This window comes from Drosophila gunungcola, chromosome 3R (assembly GCF_025200985.1).
Source record: "Drosophila gunungcola strain Sukarami chromosome 3R, Dgunungcola_SK_2, whole genome shotgun sequence".
Classification (NCBI taxonomy): domain Eukaryota; kingdom Metazoa; phylum Arthropoda; class Insecta; order Diptera; family Drosophilidae; genus Drosophila; species Drosophila gunungcola.
In genome coordinates, this window is record NC_069139.1 from 2,535,607 (window position 1) to 2,561,916 (window position 26,310).

The 26,310-nt window shown below is 38.4% G+C and overlaps 4 protein-coding genes across 9 annotated transcripts in view; 1 reads left to right on the plus strand and 3 right to left on the minus strand.

Moving 5' to 3' along the window:
* The window catches only part of LOC128258519 (furin-like protease 1), a 143,642-nt gene that overhangs the window by 38,896 nt on the left and 78,436 nt on the right, over positions 1 to 26,310 (minus strand). For all 6 annotated transcript variants that reach the window (XM_052990168.1, XM_052990177.1, XM_052990184.1 and 3 more), the window contains one exon: positions 19,959 to 20,829. In XM_052990168.1, the coding sequence (XP_052846128.1) occupies positions 19,959 to 20,747 (789 nt within the window). In that variant the 5' untranslated portion in view covers positions 20,748 to 20,829. The remainder of the gene's footprint in view (positions 1 to 19,958; positions 20,830 to 26,310) is intronic.
* Positions 348 to 2,038, minus strand: LOC128258823 (leucine-rich repeat-containing protein 15). Its single transcript, XM_052990728.1, has one exon. It carries the CDS (start codon positions 1,911 to 1,913, stop codon positions 513 to 515), a length of 1,401 nt encoding a protein of 466 aa, XP_052846688.1. The 5' UTR covers positions 1,914 to 2,038; the 3' UTR covers positions 348 to 512.
* Positions 2,932 to 4,112, plus strand: LOC128259031 (collagen alpha-2(XI) chain). Its single transcript, XM_052991139.1, has 2 exons — positions 2,932 to 3,137; positions 3,195 to 4,112. The coding sequence occupies exons 1-2, from the start codon at positions 3,113 to 3,115 to the stop codon at positions 3,956 to 3,958; spliced, it is 789 nt and encodes a 262-aa protein (XP_052847099.1). The 5' UTR covers positions 2,932 to 3,112; the 3' UTR covers positions 3,959 to 4,112.
* On the minus strand, positions 21,254 to 24,072 carry LOC128258629 (mucin-5AC). Its single transcript, XM_052990340.1, has 2 exons — positions 24,015 to 24,072; positions 21,254 to 23,955 (listed from the first exon to the last, which is right to left on the minus strand). Exons 1-2 carry the CDS (start codon positions 24,028 to 24,030, stop codon positions 21,407 to 21,409), a joined length of 2,565 nt encoding a protein of 854 aa, XP_052846300.1. The 5' UTR covers positions 24,031 to 24,072; the 3' UTR covers positions 21,254 to 21,406.

Below are 26,310 nucleotides of genomic sequence, written 5' to 3' on the forward strand. Positions count from 1 at the left end.
ATATTTATGGCATTAAATTGAGCGTTAGCGAATTTTTTTAATGCGATTTTTGTGCTCGCCGTAAAGCCTTGGATTTATCGCCTGATAAACTGTTTTCACGTTTATGCACAAAGGAATTTTAAATATGTGCAGCAGAAAATACTTTTGGTGACGCACAGCTGATTGTAAAATATGAGAGAATAGTTTTAGGCCACTTATTTGAAAAGAGTGAATTTTAATGTGGTTAAATCTTTATATTTTAGAGCTGACAAACCTGGCGTTTATTTCAGCAAAAATAACAAATCCAATAATAATGGTTTGGCATTTAGCCCCAATTTCTCCTCATAAAGTCAAAGCCTATTTTTCCCTAGAGTTCCAAGTAGTGCTTTATTGGTTCTAGTAATATATCTTAAAATATCCATTTGTTGCTGTCATGTGTCAAATAAATTAAAATATGGGTAACAATGCTTCATATTTGATAAAATAATTGGTTAAATATTAAGATTAAATATGCTTTGATTAATATAGCTGTGTTATATCTTCATTTTCAGCTCCTCCAACATGCGGTAGACCTTGACGAACTTCTTTTCGACTAACTCTGTGAAGGTCTTGATCTCATTTCGCACCACCGATAGCTCCATGGCAGCCTCCGATCCTCCAGATTCACACTTCTTGGACTGCTTATCGCTTTCGTACCAACAAGCAATGCCATCCACATAATCGTCAACCAGTTCCGGCGCTGTTATATCCTCCATAAAGGAAATATCCTTGCGTTTCACAAACGAACTCATTAGAAGTTGCAGGAAATCGCAGTTCCAGTTGTTCTGCTGAAAGTAGAAGTACTGCAAGGCCTTCAAACTGTCGAAGATGGTGATCTTTAGGGAATATATGGAATTCCCCGATATGTCAAGCATTTGCAGATGACCCTGTTTCTTAAACAATCCTTCTGGTAACTCGTGGGCACTGGTTGCCGAAAGATTCAACCGCAGTAGAGAGGTGAATCTGCGCAAGGGATTTCCCTGAAGATTTCCCAATGGATTGTGCGACAAATCCAAAACGCTCACATTGGCAGCCAGTGGAATGTGCGGCATTTCCCTCAGCGAGTTATTATGCAAATCGAGTTCATGAATCACTCCGTAAACGGTTAGTCTCCTCAAATCGCAACTATGGACTATGGCCACATCCAGCAAAGTGAAATTGAGTGTTAGCTCCTGTAGGATATTTCCAGAAACATCCAGCTGAGTCAAAACCGGTTGCAGCTTCAACAGTTCCGATTCGAAGGCGGTAAATCGATTTCTGGCCAGATTTATTTTGGTGAGATTTAAATTCCGATCAAAGACTCCTCTTGGCAGAGCCTCCAAACGATTTCCAGCTAAATTTAGATCCATTAACTTCCGCATACCACTGAAAACTCCCAGCGACAGCTGCTCCAATTGATTTTCGGACAGGGAAAGCTCCTTCACCTCCTTCAGGGCATGGAAACTATGATTTCCCAGCTGCTTCAACTGATTACCCTGAAGATGCAAGATGGCCAGATTATCTGCACCCAGAAATATATTTTTGGGTATATCCTTAAGGTGATTGTGACCCAGGAACAAACTCATCAAGTTGCTGGCACCCTCGAATTGCGGTTTCTCAAACGTTTCCAGCGAACAGTTCTCCATGCGCAGCACTTGAATATCCGGAAAGGTGTCGAACAGCAGATGCGGTATCTTGGCAATGCTCGAGTTCACAAAGGTGAGCATTGTGATGCCCGTTATGGGCGCTTGCGACAAGATCACATAATCACTGCGACCGATCACCACATTCGTGCAAATTCCCGCACTGCAATGATCCTGCAGCCAAAGGCGGCGCAATTGTCCACTGCCAGAGGGCGTGGCAAGTTGGTAGTTGGGCGGTAAGACCAACAAAAGTAGCCACCAAAGTACCGCCATGATTTCGCGACCCGATTTCAGGACCCCCGAGTGACGACGATCCTTAAACTCGGGAGCCGCCAACGAAGCGCTCGCCACGGCGCAACAGGCTCAACTGCTTTGACTGCCGACCATTCGATCCAACTATCAACCGATCCGGAGATTTGAAAAAAAAAATCAAAATCTGATGTTCTATGGCACCCCAAATGCGGATGCGGGTGCTTCAATTCAATCGCACACATATAGCAACGTTGAAGGGGTGGCTCGCTTGCTTGGCAGTTGTTTTTGATTTAATTCAATTAAACCCCTGCTTGGTTTCAATTCCAAAATATACATCATGCTGAACTTTCAATTTCGTTCTCGTGCGACAAACTATTTCACTATATATACACACTCGTTTTTCTGCACACATTTGTTTTATTGCATTTTATTATTTGGGTTTCGGAGCTGCTGCTCTTTGTATCTGGGCTGACCACGTCTCACTGATGAAAATGAATGTTTTTTAAAGTAGGAAATGGAAAACAAAAAAGAGAGAGGGAATGCACCATTGGTTGAGCGATTATTTTTGGAATTTATGAAGGTATTGCAAAGGAGAATATTACATTAGTTGTACACCACAGAGAAGTTTATATTTATTATATTCTTTCACATTAAATTTTTAAAACAACTTTTAAATATTTTTATGTCTATCTGACGCCACATTATGTCAATACCTAAACTTACAAGAAATCTCTTAAAAATCTGCCTTTTCTTAGAGATTTCGCTTTGCTAAGCCGGAGAAAAATTTTTTTGGATACTCCAGAGAAGTTTATTTTTAATTTATTCTTCTTATAACAAGATATTTTACATTTTTATGTGCCACTGACAAGTTAAATATATCTATTAAGTGAAATGCTTGACCCAAAACACCGGTGTGTCAAGACTTAAATGTAATAAATTACAACTTACAAGAAAAGGGTTAAAAAACTGCCCTTTTGTAGAGATTTCGCTTTGCTTAGCCGCACCCAATGACTTAATGGCAAAGATCCCCAGATTAAGCGAACCAGTTTAGCACGCTGACCCATTTTAAACTGGGCAGTTAAAATTGATTACCAACGATATGAAAACAAGTTGATTGAACTTGGCCATTACCAAGAACCTTTCTTCAGATCTCTTATCTTAGTAGAAGACTCTGGTATAAAAGAGGCTGGCAGAAATTAAAGAATCAACAGTTGGCTAATATGAATCGCAGAGTGCAAGTATTGAGTGAGAAAGGAGTTGCTTACTAAAATTTCGAAAATAAAGAGAAACTCTTGTTTTCAGTGATCTTGGGACTGATTTGCGGCTGCCAGGCACGTATTCCCAACCTGCGTCGGGTTGTTGGATCCGCTCGAAGTGGTTTAGATGTGGACGTGGAGGAACCGATTGGCCCTCAAATTCTAATCTATTCACCTGGCGATGCCATGGCTAGATCCGATGACCAGGAGCCCATCTTCCAGGAGCCGCAGATCAGGGAGGAAGTTGCCGAATCTGAACCGGATAAGGACAGTCGTAAAGTGCCCGATTATCTCTACTCAAATGCCATTCCCATGGTCAACGATCAGAATGTGAAGTACGTTGTACCTCAGGTGGCTGCCTATCCCGTGGCCTATGGCCCTCAATTGATCTCCAGCAAAAATGGAATCAACCAAGGAAACCAAGGAAATGGTCTTTCCTACGTGGTTGTCCCACGTGTCCAATTGGGTTTTAATGTCCAAGGTCAGTCGGGTTTCAATTGGCCAGGGCTCAATCTGTTGCCCACAAATCTGGGTAGTGATTCGGCAGCCGCCGAGAAGGAGGAGCCCCTGCCACCCACTGCCTACATTCCGATTCCCGTGCCCGGTCCTCCTGGTCCACCCGGTCCACCTGGACCACGTGGACTGACTGGTCCCGCTGGTCCTCGGGGTCCTCGAGGTCCTGCCGGTGAATCGGGCCTTATTTCAGCTCAGAAACCTCAGAGCATTTGGTACACCCAAACCGGCAGTAACAACAATCATAACAATAAGCCCCAGTACAACCAGCCCTTTTCCGGTGGTTATCAAAGTTAAATAAAGAAATATGTGAACCAAATAAAAAATGGGAACAAAAAACAGTAAACAGCCTAAGCTGAATTTAATGGATATTTGTTTTTTCATGTTACAAATTTAAAATTGTTTAATGCATAATCATGTGTTTTTCAATAAAAAAAAATCCATCACTTTAAATCGCCTAACAAAAAAATAAGAAAACCATTTTTGGTCCTCTTTAAACAATCAATAAATTTTCTTCGCTTTTAGATTTTTATTATCTTTATCTTTGCTCAAAAATAATAATTACTGAAAAACTTGGTTGACTAAGCTAATTTTGGTATTAATTATTTTTTTTAAGACAATATACAAAAACTATTTATTATATTATAGCAAAGCAGTACACATTATTAAAATTTAAAACAATAGTTTTGGTACCCTTTCTTTTATAAGAATTAACTTATAATTTTTTTAAGTTAAGCAAATAATTATATTGGCTGACAGGATGTGGACTACTATCATATCCATCGTTCGTGTGCCCTAATCGCATATATCCCATTTTGTTTTACTTTATTCTCCATTAGGGCATCCTCTTATCTATGATTATGGTATATACTATTAAGTATATATGCGACCGGTACACTTGTACTCCGAAGAGCACGTCGCTGGCATTATCTGGTGTACTATATCTACGTATAGTATCTATTGTAACGAGTGTGTCAAACGTTGGCGTTGTGGTCAGGCCATAAAAGGTCTGGCGGAATGCTCGTGTTTGGTGTCAGTTTATGGCACGCTAGCACACATGCAGACGTAAGCACTATGATGATTGTGTGTAATTTACATGGATTTTAATATCATTTGGCACCACACATTTAGGGGAGCGTTTTTTTGGTACGCTCGCCCGTTCGTTTATATTGTTTGTATTTCACTTTTTTGTGGCCCCATTGACGGCGGCACCTGAAACAACGATTGCCATCTCTGTTGCTCATTTGGGAAATGGAAATGGTGCAGGAACACCCACACAAACAAGCTCAACCCATTTGGATGCCATTTAGTTTTTATTGCTCTTTAGTTGTACTATAAAAAAAAACCCACACATAAGTTCAATTGATACGCAGCACGCATTTGTTTCAATTAAATGAGAATGTTTCATACGTTTAGTGCTTGTCTCGTTCACAGCAGCTGCAGTGTACTGGGGCCACAAAATGATGGATGTCTTTGCAGGAAGCTTCGTTCCCTTACAAATTCTTTTATCATTCGCTTACTTTCTTATCCGTAAATTTCAAATGAAACTCAGACAAAGCTAATGTCAAGACAGCATGACAAACAAGATTGTGGCTGGCTGTGATGAAAATGGAAAAAGGAAAAAGAAAATTGCCAACACATGGGTGAAAATATTGCAGTTAACTGAGTGGAAGCTGAATAAAATTTGAATTAAAATGTTTGTTTGTTACTTGGCGACTTGCTCATGACTTGACAACACCTGACTGATTGGGACCACCTTTTTCCATCCCAAACGCACATACATCAAAAGGCGGACGACTCCATGCTGATTAAGTTAAAATGTTAATAAATATGATTTTCGTGCTGTGCTGGTTGTTATCATTGCTCTTTGGCTTCTTGCCATTAAAATGATTATGGCAATAAATAATTAAGTGTTGTCGGGGGATGCTTTTGCGTGTCTCAGCAGGAGAAGATCCATGGCAAAATATGCAACCACTTTGATGTGGCCCAAATGGAAGGCACAAGGCGTATGCGTAATAAGACAACTTTCTGTTCAATAAAACTTAAATTTTGAATATTTCGGTATGAGTCGAATTTTTTAAACGAATGTGTTACATTTAAACAACCAAATTCTACTTATGAATACTGCAAAAAAAAATTAATTTGCTTTAAATAACTTGTTCAAACAACTTGTTCAAAATAGTATAAAACTCAGACATTAAAAAAAGGATCGAAAAATAATTGGCAATAATTAAAAAATCTTCTTAAAATTCTCCATTCGGAAGAGTAGAATCATTGGGCATTTTTGAATTGTGTACAACAACATTCACGTTCCAAGTGTCTGCCCAATCAATGTAAAAATATCTCCACAAAAAAAAGTATAAAATCATCAAATATAAATATCCGGCTTTTATTAAAACTAATATACAGCCGCACCGATCCAGAATCAGTCAATAAAATTCCATCGATAAAAAATGTAATAAAACAAACAAGCCAGTCATCATTCCCCATCAAATCATCCCGCCAACTAGCCAAGTTTTATAAAAAATTGCTGAAAACTATTTGCCAGAAACAGATATTTCCAGCGAACATAAACTAGGGGAGGTGCTGCTGTGCGGAAAGGGCGGGAACAAAAGTTGGCTGTAATTTGCAGGCGAAGTCAGCGAAATGAACACTGGCCGGATCTACGGCGTTTTGCTTGCACAAACTGACAATTTAAGCAAAACAGAAATGTAGGGAAATTTATTTTTAAAAAGAACTTGGCCGGAGATAATAGAATAAGGCGGGAGTGGACTTGGCTGGCCGGGATGAGCGGCTGCAGCGGAAGCTCCGCCATTTTCATGCCAGCTTGGCACTTGCATATTTCATGAGGCAAAAATGTATAAAGAAGCAAACAGAGCAGCAGTGCGATTCGATCGGTGCAAACACTTAGTGCGCCGCCGAATTCCCTCTAATAATTCGCACACTCGACTATTATTTATTCATTCGCTTTGCATTTGCATCCGTAATGCGGCTCGAACAGATTAATATTTTATGGAAACCGCAGAGTGGAGACACAGGACACAGCCCAAGTGGCTTAAGTGCTAATGAAACTGACTGCTAAATTATTCATTTGCCAACCAAATCAAAATGCTCTTTTTGAACTTTTCGTCCAGCTCCATTAGAGGGCTTAGCACCAAAACTGTTTTTTGTTGTTTACTTACATACATTTGCTGTCATTTTATGTTTCATTTTTGGCGGGTCGCTTACCTGCGAGAAAAAAAAAAGAAGAAATAATGTAATTAGATAATGTTTTATTATCGCCTTGAATCAAATTAAAGTTCTAACCGATTTAATATAGAGTTAAAGTGTGGAAAACATTTCGTTTAGATGCAATTGAACCACACTCTAATGACTTTTAATTAGCGCAGAGATTTGTAAGCACACACAGACACACACTGAGTCCTGCTCTTATCTGCGGCCATGTCCTGTGTTTGCCTTTTCCCCAGCTAAAAGCCAGGTGTGGTTGTATTTTTTTCCTTCCTTGGTCCTTTCATTCCATTGCACAATGACCATAAAAATGGCCCAAAGCGGCGAGCCATTTTAACTGGACTGCCTTGGCAAAGACCAAATCCGTAATTACCATGGCTTACACACATGTAGGCATACATACAGTTAAGGGAAGGATTATAGCGACACTAATAAAGTTCAGAAAGATGTTTTTTGTTTCACTATTTCTACTTAATAAACGTGCACAGCTGTTGAAAGTTGTGTCTGTTTATACCCTTGCAGAGGGTATTATAATTTCAGTCAGAAGTTTGCAACGCAGTGAAGGAGACGTTTCCGACCCTATAAAGTATATATATTCTTGATCAGCATCACTACTAGAGTCGATCTAGCCATGTCCGTCTGTCCGTCCGTCTGTCCGTCCGTTTATATGCAAACTAGTCTCTCAGCTTTTAAGCTATCTGCATGAAACTTTTCCAAAAGTTGTCTTTCTATTGCAGGTAGTATATAAGTCGGAACGAGCCGGATCGGACGACTATAGCATATAGCTCCCATAGGAACAATCGGAAAAATAAATGAAAAAAAATTAACACTTTGCTGTTTTTTAATTTTTTGTTTAGTTCTTCGAGATATAGTTATGGTTTTATATTTCAGAATTACGGTTTAAATTTCATCAAAATCGGACGACTATAGCATATAGCTCCCATAGGAACAATCGGAAAAATAAATGAAAAAAAATTATAACTTTTCTGTTTTTTAATTTTTTGTTTAGTTCTTCGACATATAGCAATGTTTAATTATTTCAGAATTATGGTATAAATTTTATCAAAATCGGACGTCTATAGCATATGGCTCCCATAGAAATAATAAAAATATATAAAATAACTATCTAATAATTGAGCTGCAAATCATCATAGTTTCAATGTTTTTTTTAGCACATACTCAATTAAATCATAATTTAAATGTTTTCAAAAGTATTTAATTAATGCAATAGCTGCAAGGGTATATGAACTTCGGCTTGCCGAAGTTTTCTTTCCTTCTTGTTTTTAATTAAAATTAGTGTTGAACACTAAAACTGGTTTTGTCCATTTTTCAGAACAAAATAGTATATTTAAAAAAAAATTGTATTAGATGTAATATACTTATATTTATTTATTTATATAAAAGCACAAATAGAATTGAAAGACCTTTAGAAAACTTAATATTTTTAACTTGGTCGTTTGTATTTTAATTATTGTTATTATTATAATTTAAATCTAAAATTTTTAACAAAACCTATTATTCCGTCCATATCTGTGCATAGTTAAAGCAGCTTAGCTTGGCTTTCCTGTTCTTTCTCTCTCTCTGCCGCTTTGTTGTTGTCATTATTATTCATAACTTGGCAGACAGTCGCTCTTATTTATGTTCCCATTTGCACAATGGCCAGGACCCTTGCACTCCCCTTTCGCACCCAAAAACCCTCCCCGCACAGTTCTCTAATAGGTGTTAATGTGTTTTATTGTTCTTGGGCAGCCAGGTGGCACACAACCTGCAGGGTCTGTGGAAACAAATGAACTTGACGCTGCTGTGCAATGAGACAGAAATCTTAATGGAATTACAGATCTCGAACTTTGTGTAATCGGTTTGGGAGCGTACAACTGCGAAGGTAAGGGGGATGAAGGGTATTACTGTCTTATTTTGGTCCTTTTGGCTAATTTTCCTTCTTTTTTTCATAGCCTTTTGGCCACATTTTGTCTGTAGTGTAGACAGAAATGATTCTGACAAGTGTCAATCTAATGTCGCACACACACTAAAACTAAGCAAGTGCTAGCCTCTCACTGTCTCTTTCTACTTATGTCCATCTATCTCTTTCTAATCCAATCCTTCTGTCTCTTTTGCACACACTATATATGTCTCATGCACCTCTGGGCCCTTCACATGTGTTAGTGGCAAAAATGCTTTCCTTACGCTTGAAGTGGAATGCCGAGTGGGCCACTTGACGTTGAACGCGACTTTGAAGCCGCTGCCGATGGTAAAGCTATGGCAAAAGCTATAGCTAAAGCCAAAGCTGATGCTGATGTGGCCATGAACGAGGGCTGCATCGAGCGTTGAAGAGTGAGAGAGAAGGAGTACGGGTGGAAGAGGCACAGAAACAGTGGACTGCATGTGCGAAGAGAGCCTAGAAATATGCAACACATTTGCGAAGCAGTATTTTACATTTACAGTTAACACTGTAAGTTAAATTCCCTTTAAATAAATTATATAATTAATGTCTTAATAGTACAACCACGAACAGAAAACTTTCTTTTTTCAATATAAAAAACCATTGAGCTGCATTTATGTTTAAAAACAGTAGAAATTGTAAGAAAAAATCACATATAATTGTTTTTAAAATTTATATTTACCTGAATTTAACATAAAAATATGCAAATATTTAAATTGAGAACATTATTATCATAAAGACACATCGCAGATAGTTATAAAATTGAGCTTGAAAATAAGTTATCTAATTGAAAATCTAAAAACTGCGCAGTTGTAAATAAAAAATACAAATTTGTTTTAAGTTTATTTATTTGTCGAAAAGTGATTTCGTAGACATAATTAAATTTTATAATTTTCATTAGATCGATTAAAAAATTGTTGCTGCTTAAAGAATTTTCCCTGTACTTCAAGTGTAAAAGTGACTGAGCAAATGTGGCTTAAAAAGCAGGCTAAGGTCAGCGGCAAGTTCAATATACAGGCCTCAGCACACACACACACATACATACTCACACACACTCCATACAAACAGAAGCCCACACAGCCGCACACACTTACATAATTGCAACGTTGATTGCCATCCGTTTTATGCGCCTTTTTTCAATGTCAGCTGGCAGGCAGAACAGAATGCTTTTGTATCGTGTAAAACTTTTTGAATGCATGCCAAATCACGACGAGGACAAAGTTTTGTGAGGAAAGAGGAATGGCTTGGTAATTTTTTGGACAGCACAAAGGATTTATAGTCAGTGTGTATACTTGCAAATGCTCTCGTCAAGTAAATTAAAAATATGAAAAGGAGAACTGGGAAAATGCTTTCAAGCAAAACAGTAAAAATACAAAGCAATCAATCTAATATCAATCTCAAATCACAGTAAATAACCATTTCCTATATTTAATTCTGCATTTATCAGTGCCAATAAATGTGAAACGTCAAAAAAATCGAATGAAATAGCTTTGTTCTAGTTGTTAATGCATTTTTAGAAAAAAAAACACTTCCATCAGGATCCATCTGCACCAAGAAACCATTTAGCTTGGATCAACGCTAAACGGCACTTGAATGTGTCCGGTGGCAATTTAAATGCCAATCTATTTCCACAGACACAATCGTGATATATGAATGTGGCACTAATAACTCAAATTGTCATTTGGCATGCGGGCCAAGTGGATAAGAGGGAGTGAGTAGACGGCACAGTTCAGGTCATCAGGGCGATCAATAATTTATTGCGACATTGGAGAGGGGTAAACATTAATTAAACACACAGAACAGCACAAAACACAGGAGCTTATGTAGAAATTGCAATTTATTTATGCTTTCAAATAGCATTTAAGGGTTCATTAATTATAATTTAAGTCTAATTAAGTCCATGTGCTAGGCAGGCGTATGAGTGATATCACATTAGGTATACGGAGTGTAACGTGAATAAAAATGGATTTTAAGCCAAATCCCCTTGGGCTTTAATTTGATAAAAACAAATTAAAACAAAATCTTTCCAAACATTTGAACAATATTTTCTAATTGAACCCGAACTGACAGCGGTCAAATATCAAATTTCCATATTGGCCAAATCAAGCGGAAAGTGTTGATTTGATTCCTATCCGCCGTCACCCTACGAACTGCAATTGTTAACGATTTGTTTGATCAAGCTGTGTGGGGTGGAGTCTAAAATTCAGTACACAGAGACCGGAAAATTTTCAATATTTATGCTGGGGAAATATTTACCGTGATTTTCCAAACTTTTCTCTCCCTTTTGCACTTGCAATATAAAATCGTTCCACTTGATTGAGCAATGTATAAATTTACGAGTTTCGTTTTATGCCCGCTTTCGAGGGCAATTAAAAGGACCCTAAAAACAAGTCAACTTTGACTTTTGACCAATGTCGATTGTCCCCTGTGAGTGTGTCTTCCCCCACAGGACTTTTAATTAAAATCACAGCGGCCATTTACAAGAAGTCACAGTTTGGTTTTTTATTCTCCTTTTCAAATATTTTTTGTTGTTGCGGAGGGGGTCTGTCTTGGCCATTAGCAATTTTCCACTCGACTGATGCCCAAACGCCAATTGCCGTACAGCAAAAGGGAGGAGATCATCGGCAAAAGCCAGGGCGTGTCCAGACGACGAATAAAAGGAATTCACAATTGGACAAAGGAAAAGCGCGCGATTCTCTAATGATTTTCAGCCTGCATATAAACTACAATGGGTTGGGTGAGATACAGAAGATGCCAAAGAGAATGGCACAGCCCATGCTAAAAGCATTTCGGGGAACACAAAGCTCAAGTTAGAGGCGTGGTTAAGCCGTGCTAAAAACGCCCGTTTACTTTGGCTTGTCTCCTTTCGGATTTCTATTTACAAATATTTTTATTTTCACATTTTCCCCGGATTTTCCTAAGGAGCTGCGAGAACAAAAAACTGTCAGCAGCCCAAAAAGATAAGCTAAGAAAACACGATGCGATTGGGCGTTAACAACAACAACAAGAACAACAATAGCCCAGCTAGAAAAACTTTCTACTCAACGTTTTCCAAACGTCTTCCTTCGCCCTCGTTATTCATGTTTTGTTGGCGATTTCTTGTTAATGCTAACCAAAAAATGGAGAAAACCGGAAAAGAGACGCCCCAAAATATGCATTAAAATATGGTAAAAAAAAAAAAAAAGGTTGGGGGAGAATAATTTTGCAATGGGCGGAGGATGAAGTGCGAAAGAGTAAACTTTCCTTTGAGGCGGGTCAGTTCAGTCAAATGGAGTGCTTCCCTCAAAGTTGATGAGGAGTCAGATGATTGAACTTTTTGATGGAGAGGATATCTATAATATTTATGCAGTCCGTGCTTTATTTTGATGGAAAACATCTACTTGACGTAGATGGTAAGTGCCACAAAAAAAAAAAAATGAATGAAAAATAAGCTAGTTGGTGTAAAAATGTTCTTCCCTATATTTTTAGGATCCCGTTTAGAGTGCTTTCTTCTGGGCGAGGTGGCCCAGTTAAAAACATGCCTTTCAATTAGCTAAAAGTGAAATATTATCGCCATAACAAGATCTTGTTTCGCGTCTGTCTCATAAAATTAGCTAATTAATTTTACTGCCTGCCCAGGAACATAAACATCAACTTCATCACCAATACCGACAAAGTTGCTTGCTGTGAACAATGTGGCAGGTTAGGTGGGCTGTTAAATTTTGTTCTTCCTGCCACAAGATCAAGAAATGGCCGGTGGGTCAACAAAACCAACATGGCCAAGTTAATTGAGCCCCTTAAAGTCAGCTATTTTGTTGGTCTGTTTGTTGCCTGTAGGATTGAATCACTGAACTGGAGCAGAAAAACAGAGTGAGAGTCGAAGGACGAAAAACCGCTACAATGGATAGAGCAAAATCCTTGGCTCACTTTTCAGGGCAATTGAATCGGTGTCAATGCAAATTTTTGGCCAAAAAGTTTGCAATGAATTGCGAAATATTTATAAGCTCTATTCGAACTTTTCTGCACTATTGGCAAATGCACAAAAAGTTTCCGCACACATATACTATTTCCATCATTGATTCATTTGAGGCATAAAAGTAGTAAACTTAATTTCTGTTAACGCAACAAAAAAAAAGAGGAGAAGTGGAATAAAATATGTTACCCAGAAACTTGTCTGTTCAATTGCGTTTGAGAAACTTTGGGAAGATGTACGAGAACATAGATACAGTTGCTCGGATTGGCAGTCGATTCGCTCATTTCACACTCAATCGCATTTGGGCTTTACATATTCAATTAGAAACGAACTCCCTATCGATTTACTTATTCCGCTGTCTGCTGCAGGCATATTGCACCAAAAAGTTTGTTCCCCAAGTCCCAAGGATCAATGGCGCAAAAAGCAGAAAATTATGTAAACTTCTGGTATTCCCCATGTCATGTGATTAAAGTTGTACAAGTTCTCAAAACATGCTGCAGGCAAATCCCCCCTCCTCTCCTCCATTTTCTCCTATTTGCATAGGGAACCAAGTTCTGTGACAATTGTGAAATCCAGCCAAAGGGCAGGGTGGGTTGCAAGCAGAGATACGAAAGTGCCTGCGTGTTGCTTTGTTACTAAACAAAAGTTAAGTCATAAATATTTTCTGAGTTTTTGACTTAAAATTTATCAACGATATCCGCCTTGCAGCCACGCGAAAGCCGAACAAAGGACACGCCAGCACACAGGCATAAGTAGAAATATATACATAGACCAACATACATACCCACCTACAATATTTAACTTTGGTTTGCAAACTTCCCGTCCCGACATGCAAAAGTGCCAAAATATATTTGGAAAATTTGTCAGCTGGGGTTAAAGTTGAGCCAGTGTTAAATTGGTTAAATTTATAAATGGAATTTGGCAAAAAATGACAATAGAGCAAAAAAAAAATATAGAAAAATATTAAGTTTAAAGTTTGAAGTGTTTAAATATGGGATACAATGTCTTAAGAAATTTTAGAAAATTAAACAAATTAAGAATCTCTTTATCACTTGAGTAGCGAAAGAGTATATAAAGTTTGAAGTTTAAATATGTTCTGAAATATATTAACGTCTTATTAAAAATGTTGCATTGCCTAAAATGAAACCTTTAATTAGAAAATTGTAACACGGCTTAAAATATGGTCATATCTAAACATAAATTGTCGTTTATTGTTCTACCTTTTTCTAAGAACTAATTATTAAAAATGTAAAAAATGTTGGGCTTCAACTTAAGCAGAGCTTAGACCCTTTTACCAAATGTGTCACCTTAGTGCCCGACAACTTGTCAAATTGTTAACTAATTAAGCCCTATTGAAAAGTTTACCTTTTTGTGCTGACATTTCCCTTGAGACAATCAAGAAGAACCGAAGAAAAAAGGTCGGCCTTTAATTTTTTAGCTGGAAGCTGAGAAGATATGTCTTTGAACCCGGATTCTGAACCCCACCAGACCCTTATTAAAAATAAGCCATTGCCCTTTATCAAAGATGTAAAGAGCTTGCAGGTGAAAAACGAATGTCCCCAAAGGACAGCCATCTGGCAGTGATTTTAATTACGTGAATGCAATAAGCGTACGGATGCAACCGCGGGCCTCCTCAGGCAGCCACAAAGTCAATCAATCTGCCGATCGATCAATAATTCAATTGACCCCGGCTGGCTCAAGAAAGTGGCAAATTAATTAAAAAAGCAAAAATCAGCCCAAAAAGGCAAATAAGATTAAGTAAAGTGGAGGAGGCGCAGCGGCGAAAAAGCTTTCCAATTAAATTGATGAGTGGCCGAGGCCGAGGGATAACATTTATCAACACCAGCCCAGAAAGCAAAGGAAGACAATAGGAGCTTAAGAAGGACCAAGGAACCCAATGAGCTGCAGCAGGCGGACAATGACTGAGTGTTATGTAAATGACGCTATACAAAAGTGAAATAATACAAAGGCGGGAGAAATGAAGAAAAGGAGGCGGGACCGGAAGCCCATTCACTTTTTTTAGTTTTTTTATAGAACATAGTTTATTCTAGTTTAGGTCTCTTTTCATGTTAGCAAAAAGTCAAACTATTAAGAAAAAGCAGATGAAACAATAACTAAAAAAAAAATTATTTATTTAAATTCAATCATAAAATAAACTTATTACTAGTTTACTAAAACAGTTTTTAAGAACTTTTTGCCAACCTTCCCTATTTATTTACCAAAACTTCCCTGATTAGCAGCTAGAAAACTGAATTAAAAGTGCAATTTTCTCCAATTTACTACTCTTCTTGTCACCAAATATTTTTCAGCACCTTCCGTTGTCCAGAAAACTTTATTTATATATTTTATCATCATAATTTGGGTGCCGAAAAAGTTTTCAGCGCTGAAAACTTGCTGGCAAAAACCAAGAAACTAGAGGTGTATGTATATATATAGAGCATCATTTTCATTAAAACTTCTGACACACCGTGTTTGTTGATGTGCCCCGACATTCGGCAACTCCTCCTTCAGCAAACAAACAAATACAGACCGACCCTGGGAAGTTGCTATTTGAAATCGCACAATTCAGGCTGTTAACGCAAATGGCAAAAAGTCTCGCGTTCTACTACTTCATCTTTGTAGTTTCATATTTTTATTAATTGTTTTTTGCCCTAGTTTGCTCTTGCTTTTTGGCACTTGTTATAGTTTGTTTGCGAAGCGAGTTTAGTTTTTAGTTTTTAACGCTTGTTCGCCCCCACTAACAAAAAATTACAACATGAGAAACAGAAAGCAGAAGGGCAGCAGCACGAACAAGTGCGAAATGTTTGGCAACGCTTTCCTTGAGTTATGTTTCGAATGTTTGAAGGCGGGGTGAAAGCTCAAAGGGTTGGAAGTTCGTGTTGGATGAAGCATAGCATAACAGGGTTCAGGTTCAGGAAGTTTCAATTGTGAAGGTGAGAAGCCAAAATAACAAATTAACTTTTTCGGAAATGTTTTTGATATATAACTCAAAGAGAATTATATCATGTTTCTCATGAAGAGTTCAAAAAAGTTGGAACACCAAACTCATTTATTAATTTGTCTTACTTTACGTAGCCCTAACAAAAATAAAGAGTAAGTTTAAGTTTACTTAGCCATTTACTTCTGATATCAAAACCTTCCTCAAGCTACATATTTATTTTTCATTTCCCAGCAATCAAGTTGGCAATTAATAAACTTAGGTAAGGCACAAAGTCTAGGATTCATTTCCACTTCCGCTTCGCGCTCAACTCATAACAGTTTTACAGCCGTTTCGGGCGTCATCTAATTATGCAAAACGGCACATTTAATTTGCAGAGAGTCAGTCGGTGGTGTCTGTTCGCATTCAGGTTGGCCTTAAGTTGGATTCATTTTAACAATGCCATTTAAAATTAATTTTCAATTAACTTTCGCGGCCCGAGTCCGGCCATCTGCCGCTCTACGCTGGAGACTTTTGGCCGGCTTTTGCTCGACGTCTGTTTCCAACAAGTTCGAAGTGCTAAGAAAAGTTTTGTGTGTGCGCGCGCGGCTTCATAAATTGAATTTTCCGCTTTTTGTTTTTGCCAATTAAGTCAATGGTCGAGAAAGAGAGAGCGGCATTGTGAGTGATACTAATTTCCACCGACACGAAGGCTACTTAAAGTCGGCACCCTCTGCCACCCATTCAATTTTCCCTTCCAACAAAAGGGATTCCAATAATGGTAACCGACGCACAGTTGGTCTATGCGTGGCTCAGGCTTTTTACGTCCGCCACCTGCGTGCCGGTTTGGTCCGTTCCTCAATTGAAAACACAAATGCTGGGCTCCATTTGAAGCTCAGACAGCGAGAGCAGGACTTAACCCTTGGCAGCCGCAAAAATAACTGTTCGGAATGCATTTTACTTTCAAATGCCCCACTGGATGATTGATGTGCGCGATAGGTACCAGTGTACGCTTTTTTAACTGGGTTCTTGTATAAATAGATATTCAATTAATTTGTATGTCAATTTAATTATTGAATTATCCTAACGATTTATTATCCCTTGAGGCAATAAACGAAGAAAGTCAATCTATCTATCTAAAAATTCAACTAAATCAAATATTTTGGTATACTATCAATCTTTAAATTTTGTTTTTGATTTTAAACAAATTTTAAACAAACAAAAGTCTAATTGTCTCCATAAAGTATTAAATACTTGAGTAAATAAACAAAGAAAGGCAATAAATCCAACTAAAATAAAAACGAAATCAAATACGTCCTGATGGCATAAACTGATTCCACAGTGATTTCTGCAAGTGTAGTTTACAGCAAGCATCTGTAAATGCAGGACCACTTCTACTCCTGCCCCACTTTTCTCCATCTCCAGCTGCCTTGTTTTATCGCAAGCGATGCCATTACAAGGCGATTTGAGCTCCATTTGTGCTGGCCAGGATAACTTGACAGTCACTTAGCGGGTTCTCGTCTGGGTTGGGAACTGGAGTGCGGAGGATATCGGAAAAGTAGCGAAGGTGTGTGTATCAAAGTAGCATTTGAAAGTACATGGTCGAAATGCTTTCAGATTAAACTTGTCCGGTGGTAACACCTGTGCCCGCGCTTCGAACCCACTTTTCCCCCTCAATGTTTTCACTCACTGGCTGACAGGCATCCAAGCAAAGCTGGATAGTACACGAATGCAGTGGATGCAAAAGGGGGAACACTGATTTCTGCCGAGGAAACTTTGTCCAGTGCTCTGCCTTAGCAACAAATGTTACGGCTCCCCCAGAGCCAAATGCTTCTTTCCATAACGAGAAACTTCTCTCCGGTGCCACAAAGTTTTAATAGTCTCACATTTGAGTGTTCTAATCATATGCTAAACTGGCTAACGAGTCTCACTGGATATTGCTTTAGGTGTTGCCCAAAACTTCTTTGAGAAATCCAGGGGGAGAGTGTGAGTTGGTTAAGATTACATTGACTGGGACTTAACAAAGGTTTTTCGTAGTAAAAGATTTAAGCTCTTTATGATCCTTATATTTATACCCTTGCAGAGGGTATTATAATTTCAGTCAGAAGTTGGCAACGCAGTGAAGGAGACGTTTCCGACCCTATAAGTATATATATTCTTGATCAGCATCACTAGTAGAGTCGATCTAGCCATGTCCGTCTGTCCGTCCGTCTGTCCGTCCGTTTATATGCAAACTAGTCTCTCAGTTTTTAAGCTATCTGCATGAAACTTTCCCAAAAGTTGTCTTTCTATTGCAGGTAGTATATAAGTCGGAGCGAGCCGGATCGGACGACTTTAGCATATAGCTCCCATAGGAACAATCGGAAAAATAAATGAAAAAAAAATTATAACTTTGCTGTTTTTTAATTTTTTTTTAGTTCTTCGACATTTAGTAATGGTTTAATATTTCAGAATTATGATTTAAATTTTATCAAAATCGGACGACTATAGCATATTGCTCCCATAGGAACAATCGGAAAAATAAATGAAAAAAAATTATAACTTTTCTGTTTTTTAATTTTTTTTTAGTTCTTTGAGATATAGTAATGGTTAAATATTTCAGAATTACGGTTTAAATTTCATCAAAATCGGACGACTATAGCATATAGCTCCCATAGGAACAATCATAAAAATAATTGAAAAAAAATTATAGCTTTTCTGTTTTTTAATTTTTTTTTAATTCTTTGAGATATAGTAATGGATAAATATTTCAGAATTACGGTTTAAATTTCATCAAAATCGGACGACTATAGCATATAGCTCCCATAGGAACAATCATAAAAGTAAATAAAAAAAATTATAACTTTTTTCAAATTTCATCAAAATAAGACGACTTTATCATATAGCTCCAATAGAAATAATAAAATTATATAAAATAACTACCTAATAATGAGCTGCAAATCATCATTGCTTCAATGTTTTTAGACATATACGCAAGTAAATCATAATTTTAATGTTTTCAAAAATATTTAATTCTTGCAATAGCTGCAAGGGTATATAAACTTCGGCTTGCCGAAGTTTGCTTCCTTTCTTGTTTTAAATAATTTAAATTATTACGTTTAATAAAGTTTGCATTTAAAATGGTTTTTCATATCTTATGTAACTTTTTTTTATCTCATGTGAGAACACATTTAAAATTATTTAAAACAAGAAAGGAAGCAAGCTTCGACAAGCCGATTGCAAGAATTAAATATTTTTGAAAACATTAAAATTATGATTTACTTGCGTATATGTCTAAAAACATTGAAGCAATGATGATTTGCAGCTCATAGTTATAGATAGATAGTTATTTTATATAATTTTATTATTTCTATGGGAGCTATATGATATAGTCGTCCGATTTTGATGAAATTTAAATTTTAATTTTGATATATTTAACCATTACTATATGTCGAAGAACTTATAGAAAAATTTAAAAACACCAAAGTTATAATTTTTTTTTATTTATTTTTATGATTGTTCCTATGGGAGCTATATGCTATAGCCGTCCGATTTTGATGAAATTTAAGCCGTAATTTTGAAATATTTAACCATTACTATATCTCGAAGAACTAAAAAAAATTAAAAAACAGCAAAGTTATAATTTTTTTTTATTTATTTTTCCGATTGTTTCTATGGGAGCTATATGCTATAGTCGTCTGATCCGGCTCGTTCCGACTTATATACTACCTGCAATAGAAAGACAACTTTTGGGAAAGTTTCATGCAGATAGCTTTAAAACTGAGAGACTAGTTTGCCTAGAAACGGACGGACAGACGAACATGGCTAGATCGACTCGCCTAGTGATGCTGATCACTGCGTTGCAAACTTCTGACTGAAATTATAATACCCTCTGCAAGGGTATAAAAATACATTAAGGCGGCTTTACAAAATTTAGTTTTAATAGTATAAATGTTATATAAAAATTAAAAAAAAAACATTTATTAAAGCAATTCCACGTCGTCAAATTTAAGTTTTTAATAGAATTTCTTCGGGTTAAAATATCCATGTTTAAAAAAAAAAACGAAAGGAACCCCTTAATGTTTTACGTAGATTTTTGAAGGGTATAAATAAAATGTTAAATTGAAATTAAAAATTGAAAAACTATTAAATAAAGGTTGAGCTTGGAGTACAAATTTCGATTTTAGAAAATAAGCTAAAAAGTATTTGTTGACACCCCTAATTATGATTCTAATGTAACATTTCAATGAACTTTAAACTTATTTCAACTGAATTCACTTACCTTGCCCAAATTGACGAAACCGTGATCCTTGGCTACAGCATCGGCCATGCCATTGTCGCCGTTCGGTATGTGCACCGCCCAGGTGTGTGTATAGTGACCGGTGATTTGGTTGGTGCTCCCGGAACTGCCCGATTGGCTGAACTTGACGCTGTTGGGCGTCAACTTCGCCCTGCCGCCCGTTTCGTAGTCAAGGACATATGGCGGCAGCACTGGCGACTGGCCATTTGGGTCCACTTTGAGGGAAGACGGCGGTGGTGGCGGTCGTGCTGCTGCTGGCGGAGATGAAGGCGCAGGGTTTGATGGTGCCACCTGCGCAGAACCACCAGCTGATGATGCCGCAGTTGCCACACTTCCGGCCACGAAACCGATATTAAAATTACATAAAAAAACTACGGCACTAAATTGCAGAGCTAACAGCAATACAGCTTTCGTTTTCGTCAAGTGTCTGCTGCGGCTGCTACTACTGCTGCTGTTTATTATGTTGCTTTTGCCACTATGTTTCGATTTGCATTGCGTTAAAAAACTAGTTTTGAATAAATTGCAATCAAAATTGAAATTTCCTATATCACATTCAATGATTGTTTGTTGTTGTTGTTGTTCATTTTGTTCTGTTAAGTCGGCTTTTCGCTGAAAACTTCTGGCAGCATGTGGCCCTAATTGTCGAGCATTTAATTGGTTGCTTTTGCTTCTGTGTTTTTGGCTATTGTGGTTGGCGCCTCGGCTGTTGCTACTACTGCTGTTGCCGTTGCTAGTTGCCTGCCTACTCCATCGCACGACGTCGTTTTTCATTGTGCTTGAGGATTTTTCCAATGGTTGTCGTGCGCGTTGTTCAAAATCCTAGCTGTGGCGGCCCCAATGTACGGCTGTGATGCTGTAATGAGAAATGGGAGAATAGGGGTCTCGTTAGTTAAACATTAGCATAACATTAAGCTATATCATAGAATAACTACTACCTGATTTGCCTACAAACAAATTAAGAAATTTACATTTTTTCAAATGGCAAAACATTCATTAGTTAACCATACAAAACATAAACATTTACAAAAACTCTAAATTCTTCGTTTTGTTAAATGCCTAGCACAATATTTCATATCATAACACTTAAGAACATTTTTAAGTCCCCAACACAATGTTTTAAGCAAACATAGATACATATTGTGTATATTTCAGTTCCTTCCCCTAAGATCTTTGCATAAAAAATACTTAGAAAAACTCTTATTTAGTGCAGTTCGCCAATTTAATAATTAGTCCCAAAATAAAGAAATAATTTTTGTGCCCAATAAAATAACGAAAAACGTATTTTTTTTGTCAATAGCCTTTTAGAAGCCTTTGCTGTTTTATAAGTGCATGTTCAAATAGTGCTGTTATAAATATTTCAAATTTCGATCCATAGTTAGTTGTCACATTTCCATGTTGTTTTTGGTCCCAGCATTTGGTTTAGCTATCACTTACGCCTGAACACAGCTGGTGTTTTCAGGGAGATCGCAGATGCCCTTCAGTCCATTGAAGTATCTGTCACCGCAGCTGACCTTCAGGGCACGCTGGTGGCGGCATATGTAATAGTCGTTACACCGCTCGGGCGAAGCCATCAGGAATCCATCGGGTTTGCCGGCACATGAGACCTTAAGCTGAACCTCGGGTCTAGTGGACGAAATGCCCGCCAGTTGGGCCACTTCCCAGAGGAGACGGTGCACGGGGTTCCGGCGGACGGGATTACGTTTCGAGTGGGCGGCAGCTACCGCCTTTGAGGCTGTCGGGCAGGCAGTTGTTGTCGCATCAGCACATGCGGTGGTTGTTGTGGCATCAGCACATGCGGTAGTCGTTGTCACATCAGCGCAAGCTGTGGTTGTTGTTGTGGAGCAAGTCGTTGTTGTTGACGAGCAAGTCGTTGTTGTTGTGGTTGTTGACGAGCAAGTCGTTGTCGTTGTGGTTGTTGTCGAGCAAGTCGTTGTGGTGGTTGTTGTTGTTGTAGGGGCACATGTTGTTGTGGTTGTAGTTGGTGCCGCAGTGGTTGTTGTTGTGGAGCAAGTCGTTGTTGTTGTGGTTGTTGACGAGCAAGTCGTTGTCGTTGTGGTTGTTGTCGAGCAAGTCGTTGTGGTGGTTGTTGTTGTTGTAGGGGCACATGTTGTTGTGGTTGTAGTTGGTGCCGCAGTGGTTGTTGTTGTGGAGCAAGTCGTTGTTGTTGTGGTTGTTGACGAGCAAGTCGTTGTCGTTGTGGTTGTTGTCGAGCAAGTCGTTGTGGTGGTTGTTGTTGTTGTAGGGGCACATGTTGTTGTGGTTGTAGTTGGTGCCGCAGTGGTTGTTGTTGTGGAGCAAGTCGTTGTTGTTGTGGTTGTTGACGAGCAAGTCGTTGTCGTTGTGGTTGTTGTCGAGCAAGTCGTTGTGGTGGTTGTTGTTGTTGTAGGGGCACATGTTGTTGTGGTTGTAGTTGTGGAGCAAGTCGTTGTTGTTGTGGTTGTTGACGAGCAAGTCGTTGTCGTTGTGGTTGTTGTCGAGCAAGTCGTTGTGGTGGTTGTTGTTGTTGTAGGGCCACATGTTGTTGTGGTTGTAGTTGGTGCCGCAGTGGTTGTTGTTGTGGAGCAAGTTGTTGTTGTTGTGGTTGTTGACGAGCATGTCGTTGTCGTTGTGGTTGTTGTCGAGCAAGTCGTTGTGGTGGTTGTTGTTGTTGTAGGGGCACATGTTGTTGTGGTTGTAGTTGTGGAGCAAGTCGTTGTTGTTGTGGTTGTTGACGAGCAAGTCGTTGTCGTTGTGGTTGTTGTCGAGCAAGTCGTTGTCGTTGTGGTGGTTGTTGTTGTTGTAGGGGCACATGTTGTTGTGGTTGTAGTTGGTGCCGCAGTGGTGGTTGTTGTGGAGCAAGTCGTTGTTGTTGTGGTTGTAGTTGGTGCCGCAGTGGTGGTTGTTGTGGAGCAAGTCGTTGTTGTTGTGGTTGTTGACGAGCAAGTCGTTGTCGTTGTGGTTGTTGTCGAGCATGTCGTTGTCGTTGTAGTTGTTGTTGAGCAAGTCGTTGTAGTTGTCGTTGTGGTGGTTGTTGTTGTTGTTGTAGGGGAGCAAGTCGTTGTTGTTGTGGTTGTTGACGAGCAAGTCGTTGTCGTTGTGGTTGTTGTCGAGCAAGTCGTTGTGGTGGTTGTTGTTGTTGTAGGGGCACATGTTGTTGTGGTTGTAGTTGTGGAGCAAGTCGTTGTTGTTGTGGTTGTTGACGAGCAAGTCGTTGTCGTCGTGGTTGTTGTCGAGCAAGTCGTTGTCGTTGTGGTGGTTGTTGTTGTTGTAGGGGCACATGTTGTTGTGGTTGTAGTTGTGGAGCAAGTCGTTGTTGTTGTGGTTGTTGACGAGCAAGTCGTTGTCGTTGTGGTTGTTGTCGAGCAAGTCGTTGTAGTTGTCGTTGTCGTCGTGGTGGTTGTTGTAGTTGTAGGGGCACATGTTGTTGTGGTTGTAGTTGGTGCCGCAGTGGTTGTGGTGGTGGTTGTTGTTGGAGAACATGTTGTTGTAGTTGTGGTAGTGGTTGGGGCACATGTTGTTGTGGTTGTCGTTGTGGTCGTTGTGGTAGTGGTCGTTGGGGCACAAGTAGTCGTGGTTGTGGTTGTCGTGGTTGTTGTTGGGGCACAGGTGGTTGTCGTTGTCGTGGAAGTCGTGGTCGAGGTAGAGTAGATGTCTGAGCACGGAAGCTTGGTTGTAGTTTCACAAGGTGGCGCAGTGGTAGTGGCCCCATTGCACGGCTTAGCAGTATCGCGGGCGTAATGCTGAGCCACTGGCTCCACCACAAGGCCTTCGGTACATCCAGGGTTATAAGTCACGCAGCTGCGGGTCTTGAAGTCATAGAAGTTGGGACAGGAGTATTCCGTGACAATGCCGTTGTGGCACTCATAGAACCTGGAGCAACTGCCGGGCACCAGGGCCCGAATGCCGTTGGCCTTGTTTCGACACAGGAGTTGGCCCTGGCCGGGAACGCTGGCACCGCTGGTGGTGCTTGCAATGGCTGCAATGAGCAGCAGGGCAAAAGCTGTGGGACCAAAACGTTATTTGTTAGCTTCAACTGATGGATTCCCAGTGTTCGGTTACCGTAAATATTCCTCATGTCTGCAGATGGTTCACGTTCACGTTTTCCAGACTGAGAATGTACTGTAGAAATTGTCAGCCACAAACCCCATTATTTATACCATGGTAAATTTTCAATTTGCCGAAATACTCATTAACAAATTGACTAACGAAATTTTGCACAGATACTAAATTATAAACAAGATCTGTTTCGCATCCGCCGTTATCACAATCAGCGCAAACTTTCGTGAACAAAATTTTTCAGTGTTACTTTATTAGGCTTTTTGAAAATTCGCTTAAACTTTATTGAATTTTAAAGACTCCAAGCAAATCGACCGGTATCAATATATTTTTTACCCATTTTTTTTTATTGAACATTTTACTATAAATAATCTCGTTCAGCTATTTTTTGACTATTTAAATTTCTCAAATTGTGTAAGCCCATTTCCAAAGATGAGATGTAAGCACAGTTGATAGACTTCTTATTAAAATTATCTTGAAAATCAAATTGAAGCCTTCCGTTTCATGTATTACAAGCACGGGTTATTTATAAATCAACACTTCGACTCGTTTCCAAAGACTCCCATTCCGATTGTTTTATATTTGGCAGTGCAGACAATGATAAGCGACAGACAGCTGTCATAAAAGCACTCGTGTATAAAGAAAAAACTCACTGAAAATGACAGCAAAATTGTTTTTGATTCTTTGCAAACAATTTTGCACCAGCATGATGAACCATTAATTAAATAAAGTCTATGATATTTATGGAAAAATATCAGCTTATAGCTATAACGGCCTTCAGAATCCTCTCCTGGAAAGATAATTACCCTGAACTTGCAAGCCATGCGGATGTTTTCTTCCTCTAGCCAATTAAGCTAACAAATCGCCTGCAACTGACACATCCAATTTGAGTTCGCTATACATAACTTTTGGCCTATTACAAAAAGCCCATGCCAGAACAGGCGGACAAAGAGTAAAATATGCACACAAGAACTTTTATCTGCATTTAATTGGAAGAAGCAACAAAAAAAATATTGATTGCCACTTTGCATCGTTAGCTAAGGCCATTTTGATGTTGACAACCCGTGGCAAACAAGAGGCCTGATTAGATTATATGGCCAAAAGGGGAACTGCTGGCCAAAAGCCAGTCAGTGATTGTCATCCGTGGACAAGTTTCTATTGCAAATAAGAATAAACGCGGAGAGCTATGGAGCCTATAGAAGGTTCGATGCTTTCGACTAATGCCACTGTCAAAATATGCCCTTGACTGATGATGGCCAGAGGCCAATGCATTGACGGGCATATTTCATCTATTGATAGAGGATTTCTGGATTTGGCCAGTCACTAGTCACTCGGTTAGAAAGTCGTCCGAAGTGGGGGCGTAATTAAAGCGAGTGACAGAGGAAATGCCAAGCACAAGGAGATGGATCTTTTGGGGAAGTGGGGGATGTGGCACGAACGAAGTGGAGATGGCCATGGGCGATGTGTTGTGTGGACGGATTTGACGGGCTGCGACGGAAGCCGTTGGTGTGCAGTGTTCGGGCCATGGTAATCAATGACTAAGTGGATAGGAAATTGGATTTTGTGTTGGGGGCGACTTTCAACCGGCCACCACCCAATGCGGAATGATTTTTCCTAATCTTTTCAAAATCTACCCTGGAGCAAAATTCACTACGAATGCAGGTTAATGGCGTTTGGGAAGGGGTTCATCAGCTCACCAACGAAGTGATTGATTTATATAAACCATTTAAATAGAAACTAACTTCTTAGTAAGGTATAAAAGAAATTATTAGCCAGAATAATTCTGTCAAGAAAGTAACAACTGTTAAAACGTAATAAAACGATTTTATTACTTGCAAGCAAAGTGACAACAGTTATTATTATTATTTTTTATTATATTATTATTTTATTATTTTATTATTATTATATTTTATTTATATTATTATTATTATTATTATTATTATTTTATTTTATTTTATATATATTATTATTATTATTATTATTATTATTATATTATTATTATATTATTATTATTATTATTATTATTATTATTATTATTATTATTTATTATTATTATATTATTATATTATTATTATTATTATATATATTATTATTATTATTTATTATGATTATTTAATTTTATATTAATTATGAATTAACAACATTTTCACTTCCCAAATTTGCAAGTTGTTATCTCCAGTTATCTCCAGATTACCTGATTGCTGAGAAAAAATAATTGAAAAATAAAAGCCCTATTATAGTAGTTAAAGTGTAAGCCAGATTACTGGAGTGCTGTTTTTCCTTATTCTATTCACATTAT

Excerpts from the sequence above, each read along its gene's own strand:
- LOC128258823 (XM_052990728.1), bottom strand. The coding sequence starts at position 1,913 with ATGGCGGTACTTTGGTGGCTACTTTTGTTGGTCTTACCGCCCAACTAC.
- LOC128259031 (XM_052991139.1), top strand. The coding sequence starts at position 3,113 with ATGAATCGCAGAGTGCAAGTATTGA. Across the intron at positions 3,138-3,194 it reads TCGCAGAGTGCAAGTATTGA|TGATCTTGGGACTGATTTGC; the intron begins GTGAGAAAGGAG and ends TCTTGTTTTCAG.